Source organism: Mchenga conophoros, linkage group LG5 (genome assembly GCF_057382185.1).
Source record: "Mchenga conophoros isolate Kocher_MC1m ecotype Shallow Benthic linkage group LG5, M_conophoros_male_GT1.1, whole genome shotgun sequence".
NCBI classification, from domain to species: domain Eukaryota; kingdom Metazoa; phylum Chordata; class Actinopteri; order Cichliformes; family Cichlidae; genus Mchenga; species Mchenga conophoros.
The window spans coordinates 34130051-34140438 of record NC_140530.1 but is presented as its reverse complement, the minus strand read 5'-3'; the positions used below and the strand labels follow the sequence as shown (position 1 = coordinate 34140438).

Below are 10388 nucleotides of genomic sequence, written 5' to 3'. Positions count from 1 at the left end.
GGGGATATAATATATTTAAAGTCAAGAAGTCAGTAGTGAGCAAAAAACGTATGAAGTACAGTCCAGGGTCCTCATGCCGGAAATGATTAAGCAAGGCGGCTAAAATGTGTGTCTGTTTCACGTGTGTGTAAAGTGTGAAATGGACACAGCGAGTCCATTACACGCTTTGCCGTGATACCAGGTTGCACTGTAACACCATCACCAGCCTGAACAGTTTTTCCAATCCTGTATTTTCCAGCCTTGTTGAGAACGTGCAACTACCCAACAGCCACGTCACAGTTTAAGTGACAAAATCACCTTTCTTTATTTTCTAATGCTCACTTTGAGGTCTTGAGCACATTGGTTAATTAGATATTTGTAAACTAGCAGTTGAAAAGCTTTACCTAACAAAATGGGCGGTGGGTGTATGTCCATCTTATATATACCATCTACACTTTAAAAGTTGACCTAATCCTGTATTATAGTAACAAAGAATAAAACAGTAAGTAAATTAGAATAATTCACACAACAAGTCTGGTGCAAAGGTAATGATTTTCTGCTTAGGTCATTTATCTTTTAAAGTGTTTGTTTAGGCCTTTAGGATAACTAAAAATTCTCTTTCCTTTAGTAGGCTAGCTCATTGTTTTCTTGGTAGTTTAGCTAAAGCAGGCTAAGTAATTTTACCCAAAAATGTAACTAAACTTTAACTAAACTACCAATTTTAAGTTGAGGGTAAAGCTGTATGTTCTGTAGGCTACAGTTGCTTTGGGTAAAGTATGGGTTAGGCACTGCTGGAGTGCCGCCGACGCTGGACTCCGTCACCCGGTGTAAAACACATGCCATCCTATCCTTGCTCTCTCCTGTTTGGGGCGAATTTAATTGATCTGGGAAACCGCTACTGGTCTAAGGTAATTTTTTCCTGAATTCACGGAAAATAGTATTTTCCTAGAACCTTCTTACTCACGGACATATCATTTCAGGAAAAGAAAAAAAAATCAGAGTCATTATCATTGCATTGTTGTGGACGCAGTTCGGAGGAGGGAATGGATGCAAGCGAGCAAGCAGAGGCGCACCGAGGCAGCTATCAGACAGAGCCAGCTCCTCTGTGATGCAGCTGTTTATCCCGTGGAAAACCCAGGACACCCGACGACCGCTCTTAAAACGTTAACAGGCGAGAAATCAGCGGCTGATTGTTATTCCACGCGTGTTGGGATTTGCTCGGGAAGAAGAGACGCGAAAGCCATGTAGCCGGTCTGTTCTCTGAACCGCTTTTATTTTCTAATTCCTTGTCTTCTTCGTAGTGGTTTATTTTCTACCTTTTCAACCGTGATCTGTTCCCGCAGAGCTGCACACTATTTCTGCTGTTTGTGCTAAGCTTGGAAGCCAGATATCAACTCGATAATTTTACAGAAGTGTGCAGGAGAGAACAGCGCTGGCATCTTTCCATGCGCGCTTTCATCGTCATTATTATTATTATTATTATTATTATTATTATTATTATTATTATTATTATTATTATTATTATTATTATTATGGAACTGTGACCCCAAACGAAGCAGCATACAACGCATGCTTCTCCCACATTCACTTTTTACAGGTGTTTTCAGTTAAGAACTTTGTATTTTGAGGATTGTAAAATGCTCTAAATGTCGAGCAATTTTGCCGGCTGTCAGTGACGCAACATCTCACACAGACTGCATGAGAAATACATGCGTAGAAGGGCGTGAACTTGCGGCCACTAACCTCCTCCTCATTAATAAAGCATCTGCTTATCTACAAAGCCACTTTGCTCTTTTTGCGACCTCACACCCATCATTCATCTAAACTCATCTCGGGGACATAATGGATCTTAAAGCGGACTCAGAGGACATGGACTACAGGCGGCCGGCTCCCATTGAAGTTTTCGCCGCCAGATCCACACTGCATGGCATCTCGCACATGTTCACTTACAAGCGGATGTATATCAAGCGCACCCTGTGGATTTTGTTTTTCTTGGCCTCCGTGGGTGTGCTGGTGATGGTGTGCGTGGATCGGGTGCAGTTCTACTTCGAGTACCCCCATGTCACCAAGTTGGATGAAGTGGCGGCTTCACTGATAATATTCCCTTCGGTAACCTTCTGCAACCTCAACTCCTTCCGTTTCAGCCGGGTGACACGGAACGACCTGTACCACGCTGGGGAGTTCCTTGCCTTGCTCAACGGCAGGTGTGTACGTCCAGAAGCCATTTACAATACCTGCCTGTGTGTAGGCTGGCTTACTGGTGATTTTATATAAGCACTAAAACCACACCTCACCTGCACCCCAAGTATTATGTAGCCTAGTGTATGACAAATGCAGTGGCTGCAGGGGTGCACATCTGTGTGGATTTATCACATGATGATTCAGGATCTGATTGTGCCCCCAGCATTTAGCTATAACACTAAATTTTTGTTGTTGTCACATTCTAGTGCAGTTATCATGAAACTTAAAAAAATATCTGTGAGCACTTAAAAATCGTTTGACCACACCACTAAATATCTGCATGTCTTCTATAGACAGTCTGTGTGTGGAAGCAGGTTTTACGCTTTGCAGCCCAGCAACAGCAATGTTTGAGTTGGCATTTAACTTTGGAGCTTAGGTGTAGTCTGCATTGTTTTAGCTGAGGTCTTATGTCACATGGAAGAGCGGGGCAGAGTTTTACCACCTGTCTTTGGCTGTTGCTATTAGGCTACTGGAGGAAATCCGGACTTCACTGACAAAGCATGCAAAACCTTCCAGAGCTCTGAGAGCTAAAGATTGTAGTATAACGCACGTAAGTAAGAAAGTGAGGTTAAAGGCTAAGGATGAAAATGTAGTGACATTACAGATCTACTGTCTACTGAAATCCATATTGCACACATGCTACCATAGCTGTGAAAAGCAATGGAACAACAACCATTAACATCCACCTGTTAAAATATGCTGATAGTGAGAATGAGCACACCTTAACATAGATGCTGAGAATCCTCCAAGTAACAGATAATAGATAAGCTGTTTCTAAGTGTTTAATAAAGGCAAATATAAACATGCTAATATAAATATTGGATAAGTAGAGGAGAAGATTTTTAAACCCCCGCTGACAAAGTGTTGAGAGACGTGCATGATTCACAACTGCCATCCCCTCCCTTTACACTTGTTGCTTTCTGCTGTGCTTTGATCATTTAGTCTTTCGGCAACCATGACAAGCACACTGTTTCATGTTGAAACTTTTAACTCTGAATTTCTTCAATTCTTCTTTTCGATGTTATCCAGATTATACTGATCCCATTTTTCCAATACAGATAATAATCCTGCACTTTGCATTTGCAGCTAGAGCAGGAAGAAAAATATCCCACACAAATACACATGCACACATGGACACACAGATGCATAGACATTGTTTACTGCACTTACGCAAACATAAAATATGTAATACACACAAACATGTCTCAATATCATCTTGAATTCATTTTTCATTTTATTTTTAGCTTATTGATTCACAAAGTGTTGCAGCCTGAGGCAACGCGTACAACTGTGCATGCTGTACATGCTGGAATGACATAAATCAAATTCTCTGTTTTCATACTGGATATCATTTTTCTGTGACCCTCATATATACATCCATATTTGGGTTATAACTTTACAGGATGCCAATAGATTCACTGTCTTGCGGATGTATTTTGCATGCTTTGTATGGTATAGATTCCGAGATTTGTTTCCGGGTTGTTTGTAGTGTCAGCTGGAATAGTAGACCATTAGGATATCAGTGCAGGTTTCCATCTCTCTGATTTGTTATTGCAGGTGTAGCCAGATTTTCTTTAAAAAGGTGCACCTAAAAAAAATAAAAGAAGATATAGGAAGCAGAACATTAAAGCAACCTTACTTGCTCCAAGTGACTTTGGGATGAGTTGACTTTTGATGGAGGGAGGGGACTACAAGGAGAGGCAATTAACTTGTGTCTCGTAAGCTGTGTGATGAACAAGTCTTTATCCCCGTGTAATTAGTGCTGTTTGTTAAGCTACAGAGTTGTGCCACTGATTAACACTGTCATCTCCCTCTCCCTTTTCCTTGCCCTCTCAGTTAGCTTGGCCTGGGATCAGGGTTGGGGTAGGAACGGCATTCATTTTACTTTTCTTTTTTTTTTAAAATGAGGACAGGGGACAGTTTTTAAAATGATTTTTAAATCAGGTTTCAAAGCGGTTAGAGTGCTAAAGAATGTGGAGGAAAACCAATAAATTAGGAACATCTTGGACGCACAGATTTTACACTAAACATTGATTGAACAGAAGATTTTTCAGTGGTAAGCCTTCTGATACCACCAGACAGGTGGTAGGTTTGGACAGAAAATGACAGAATACAAACAAAATGCTGTGTTTGTGGGTCGGTGTCTATCACTGTCTCAGGAAGAAGGAGTAGGCAATATCTACCCTTGCAGTGATGCCAGGCTTTCTTAGACACTGAAGTTTGAAGCTGAGCTGCTAGAAATTTCACCTTAACTTACTCGACTCCAGCAGTTTCCAAGCAGCCACCCACCAAAAAATAAATAAATAAATAAATCACTTTCGTATTGTATTTTCTCAGGTTGGAGTTACAGTTAGCCGTGCAGAACATTAGAAGTAAATTGCTCAGTTTTATTTTTATTATGTTGCAAAGGCAATTAAATGATAATTAGCAAAAGAAAGGTCATTTCAAAGAGGTGTTGGTTATGTGGTTTGTGCTGCCAAGAAGTGTTAGATCAGCTCACGAAAACCAGAGAAGCACGTCTTCTGCTTACACAGAGCCCGAGATTAAACATGTTTCCTGAGCTTGCAAACATGCTCTCAATTCCCACGAGCTACATGTGAAATGTAATGCTCCATAACTTTGACTGCCTTATCTGTCTCAGCAAGATCATGGCCGTATTACAGATTTAAGTGGTGTAAAAAAAAGTGCACGGATGGGGACACTGGGAGGCCAGGTCATCGACCGGAAAAAGCTGATTTTTCAAATCTGGGTTCATTTGCATTTATAGTGTACTGTGGCTGTTTACCGCAGAGAATATTACAACTGTGGAGACACAGAAATTTTTGCATGTTTTTACCATATTTTCGTCTTTGGCTTGTTTGTGTATTTCTCATCAATACAATAGATATTTGTTTGGGTTTTCTGTGCCTCGTGGCATCCTTTGTTTGCATTTCTGTGACCTTGGCCAAATTGGAAGAATAACTGAATCGCAGGTGCACCATCATGAAGATATGATTATCCAAACTCAGCCACCAGGAAACATGGCACATATTCATTTTCAAGGGCACTGCACAAACAATCCAATCCTTGTTAGTGTATGAGTTCAATTAGCGCTAATTGGATAATTACCTGAGATTATGTCAAGATGTGTTCATTGTTGTGTCACACAGCCCGAGGTATTAACATCAAAACAAATGTAGTGCTTTTGCTTTTGTTTGTGTGCGTGTGAGAAAGAGAGAGAGTACCGCCTTGTGACCACAGTCTTACTGTGAAAGTCCACTCTTAAAATCAGTGGCTGCTTATATTTGCTCTCTCTTCTCATGAGGTGGCAAAGTGTTGCAGATGGTCCTTCATTCGTTTTAGTCCCCACAAGAAAATTAAAGTGCTTGTGGCCCATAATCCAATTTAGTCTCCCCCTCCCATACGTAGAGAGTTTGCAGTGATTGCTTTAGGGAGCAGTGGCAGGGCAATATTAAAATTCTACCCATATTATTGTGATTGTATGCGCTTCAACTAAAGCCTCCTGACTCGGGGATGTGAGCGCAGCGTCTTAAGTGCTCTCCTGGCAGCTTTGTGTTTCTTATAAAACAGTGGCTCAGGATACAATTCAATTAAGTCCAGAATGTACCACAACAGGCTAGCTTCTTGTTAGAATAGAGTGTGACAGTGTTGTGATGTAGTTCCCATGTGGGCAAGAGTACTGGAGTTGTGATTGTCAGAGTGCTTTTAGGGACCAACATTACTAAAAACATGACAATTTGTAAATGGCTCCACTGACAGATATTTATGATATTAGTACCACTCTGTCCTCTAATTTTAAACTCACATCTGAAACAAGTAATACATAGACAGTAGTAATCATACTTCCATTTTAAATACTGAAAATATTAAAACCACATTCACAGAGAAAGGTTTGTATCCTTACTAGGTGACACTTATTTCTTGGAGTAACCACCACAGTTTGTCCAATTCTTTTAGCAAGTTTCTCATCTTGACTTTATATAGCAGGTTTTCATTGTTCTCTACCTCCTTCTCTTACTTTTGCTCTATTATTCTTTTTTAATGACAACTTTGATGCCGTACAGGAAACGGCATTCAAAGCCTTGATTACTGTAGCCAGAGTATTGTGTTAACATTTGGGAAAAGTGTGGTTTTCCTGGTTTCCTCCTCCACTACTATTGTTTCTGGGGGTTTCTCAGTCGTGAAATTTTCCTGCTCTTTTTTGCTTGAGCAGTCATGCTTCTTTTCTCTTTGGACTGCTTCGCTTTTTAACATTTAGGTAAACATGTTTCCTTATTTTGAAAAATTGCAGTGTGGCAATATGCTCCAGGATGCACCTTGGAGTTCATTATATGCCTTCCAAAGAACACATCAAACATTTTGAAACCAAGAAGGGCTCCTTCTTAAAAAGAAACAGTATAAAAATGTATCACTTTCTTTCAGTTTCAGTACTTTTCAAAAAGCAGTAACCCGTAAACTGTGAAGAATCAGGAGCCAGATGAGCTACTACATCACTAATCCTCTGGTTTTCAATTTTATCCTTTTATTGTTTGAATAACTTATTTCTGGAAAAAAAAAATTATGCATTAGCTTCACTCTGAAATGATATGAACATGTTTTTCTCTAACACCCCTTATTACTTACAGTATAACCGTTTAATTGTACGCAACACTCTTTTGGCCTGTAGTAAATTAATGAAAAGTGAACTATACTAGAAAATAAGTACCACATAGATCCACTATCTTTAATTTATAATCTGTATCAAAGATAGTGCTTAACTGTCTTGTTTTTTGGCTGTTGTGTCATACCAGTTACTGCTTTTTATTCAAATTGTGGAAAAAACTCTGATTTAAAAGATAAATAGCAACCAGCAGCTGCTATTCTCGTTGAAAATTTAAACTGTAGCGATAAAAAAGAAGAAGTTATAATCAGCTAGAGTTAATCCTGGTTGATTTGTTAATGTTAAAAAAGATCTCTGATGTTCCGATGTTGAATTTTAAAACTGTATCACTTGGCATTCATTTTAAATCTTGAGCAGAATAATAGTCCCGATATTGTCTGTCAAAGCGCTGTGAACTCCATTCAACACGAAGCATGACCGTCTCTGTTCGGTGTTATGAGCAGGAGAACAACCCTCATTTTAAATTACAGCGCATACCACCTCATGTTGTGAAAATCTTTTTCATTTAGTCTCTACCAGGAAAAAGCACTGTAGCAACAGTGAAACATATTACATTTGGTTTGGGCATAAATCAAAAATACATCTCCAGCTGAATATTAACGCAGTGCTCCCAAAGAAGTAATGTAACATTTCATTTTTTTATTCATGGATCAGCTTATGTTATTCCCATCATCAAGCGACAAAATCTTGTTCATTATCATAGACAAAGCTTGACCTTGTGGAATTTTTAAAAAATCCATTAAGCTTTACCACCAATTATGGTTTGAAATAGTGCCCATGCTCATGACAAACAACTCTGTCGTCAGTGTCCACAAAGTCATTCACAGATTTACTGTCAGGCACAGGAAGAGAAGGGTATGCCTTTGTCTTTCTCCGTCTCTGGTTTTCACTTCTTCAGCTTGGGGATAAACTTATTCATGTTTGCTAGTGCAAAACGAGTTGTCCAAAATTCTTACAATAAAACAATATATGAACCTGGTCATGATATTACTGCTTCTGCTCAACATCACATATGAATTCAGGACTCTACCTTAGTATTTTGCAGTAATTCAATTTTGAAAAAACAGAAGCTGTCCTCTTCACTCTCAGTGTCCTACAACAATGATCTCACAAGTGGCTGTCAGTAGTGCTTAATTTTAGCGCTCTATAATTTGGATGCTTGTACCACTGATGGCCCATTGCTCAACAGGGGTCATCAATGGGCCACTTTTTCGCTGCGCGGGGCCATACTGTTTAATTGAGGTTACGTTGTATCAGTGAATGACTGTGAGCAGGCACTAGAGGTTGATGGTAGCTGTCAAATTAAGGCATAGCATAAATGATTTCCACAGTGTTTTTCTTCTGTTTCATTTCTGTGTGCATTGATGCACGCAAATTACTGCTTCTTTGTCATGTTTTTTCTTATTTGTTTGCAGGGGAAATGAGAGGTGGAACATGGTAAAATTGATCCATTTTTCACTTTGAAAAAAATTGCAGCAGATGAAGATTTATTTATTTACACTAAATAGTAGGTGTGGAGGATCATCAGCCTGAAAGCAGCATTCTGAACATTGTTTTCTACATGATCGCTCTGCCACCACATATAACCCTAATTGTTTAACAGACCGATTAAAGTAATTGTCTGAAATGAAATATTCCCATCCTGTAAATAATGAGCTGCTTTCCTGCACTCCATGGAGACTGGTATGCCACAGTTAAGCTGTCAGTTTCATAAAACTAAGATGATATTGTGAGAGCTTTCTAGCTGCTCTTCTGATGATGCTGACATGTATGTACACCTTTTTTTAAGGTGAACGGTAGATATCCACTTGTTGCTGCATCTGTGTTATTAATGTTTCTTCTGCCAGAAAAACGTGTGTACCATCTTTTTAGATGTGACAGAGGTACAACTAAGGTTGTGTCTTGCTTCTTTAACAACCTTAACTGCATTTAATACTTTGAGTGAGAAAATAAGGAATAACAGGATGTTTAATATTACAATCTGACAAAGTGGATTTTGTAAGCTCAAGGTAAGCAGTTTGAAAAAAGAATTCTTATAGAGAAAAAGAACAACCTAAAATGTTACTTTTTTTTTAATTTAATGAGGCAAAATCCTTTTTGTGATATTGAATTTGCAAAACCTAAGTACATTAGACTTGTGTGTTAGTTGTGCACATGTGTGTATTTTGTGATCAATGTTGACTAAGTGTAGAATCTTTCTGTCCAGGTATGAGATTCGGGACCCACACCTGGTGGAGGAAAATGTCCTGCAAATCCTAAAGGAGAGAGCGGACTTTGACAGCTATAAGCCTCGGCCTTTCAACATGCGTGAATTTTATGACCGGACAGGCCACGACATTAAGGACATGCTGCTTTCCTGCTCATATAGAGGGGAGGAATGTGCAGCTGAAGACTTCAAAGTGGTGAGTTGCGCACGTAAACAGAATCAGCTGAGACCTATGGGTCATCTAATCATGCTAGTGATACAAAATGGGCCTTTATATAGTTTACTGTGCCGTGAAGTTTAGCTGAGCGCTGTTCACTGAAGTCTGCTTTTGGGAATTGACTTTGCAAATATATTAAAAGGAGAGATTTACAGAGACAGCACTTTATCATAATTTCAATCGATGGTGCTCCATCCTTCCAGATTCTTCCATCCCCCTTCAGAATTGGACAGTAAACCATTATATAGTTTACTGAGCCCTGGGTCATTGCCACAACACGTTCCATGTAAGTACAAAGTTAGAACAAATTGACGCTGTGAAATATTTTCTGTCTTTATCCTATTTACTGAATGCTTTCAGATACAGTTATTACCTGAAAGCTTTGTGACCTTAGTATTTGTGATAAAGTATACGAACTGATCTTGTAAAGCTGCAATACAACTGTGTAACCGCGGGTGACAGTAGTTAATGTACTTTTTTTGTTGTTTCAGCCGAGTAAGAGCCAGAATTACTGATTATATAATAACTGATTCTCACACTACAGCTGTCAATCTCACTAAATTCTGGTAATACAATAAAAGTTTTGCCAACACTATGAAGTTTAAGGCTATGACACTGTCTCTTTCACTTGCTGAAGAATGCTAAAATGTAGAAAGAAGACATTTGTGTCTTTTGTTTAATATTAATTTGATTTTTTTTGCTTATTTTATAGTTTCGTACTGCACTGTTATTCAAAACTTTTTTGCCCGACAATATCTGCCTATTCCAGCTGGAAACAGAGCTTATAAGTGCACTGACATTTACCAGTGCTGTCTGTGCCACAGTACGGTCTAACAGAACTTAAGAGCTGATCGATATTTCTTAAGACATTTGTAGTTTTTAGTGACAACTTACCCACAGTTAGCTGATTTTATAAGTGTGAAAAATGTGATTATGTGTAGACAGATCCTGTGTACTGTTCTGTTTAGACTTCACTTGCAGTCTGAGGTCTATTGACAGTGCACATGATAAGCTGTAGTTAAAAGAATCAGTGTATAGACAAAAGCGGAGCTGTAACATAATTTCCAAATCATCAACGATTTTGT

General features: G+C 39.0%; 1 protein-coding gene across 1 annotated transcript in view; it reads left to right on the top strand.

Annotated features, from left to right (window-relative positions):
* Window positions 1–790: 790 nt before the first annotated feature.
* The window catches only part of asic1b (acid-sensing (proton-gated) ion channel 1b), a 186907-nt gene continuing 177309 nt past the window's right edge, over window positions 791–10388 (top strand). The window contains exons 1-2 of the mRNA XM_085275062.1: window positions 791–2183; window positions 9087–9282. Of these exons, the coding sequence (XP_085131188.1) occupies window positions 1822–2183; window positions 9087–9282 (558 nt within the window). The 5' untranslated portion in view covers window positions 791–1821. The remainder of the gene's footprint in view (window positions 2184–9086; window positions 9283–10388) is intronic.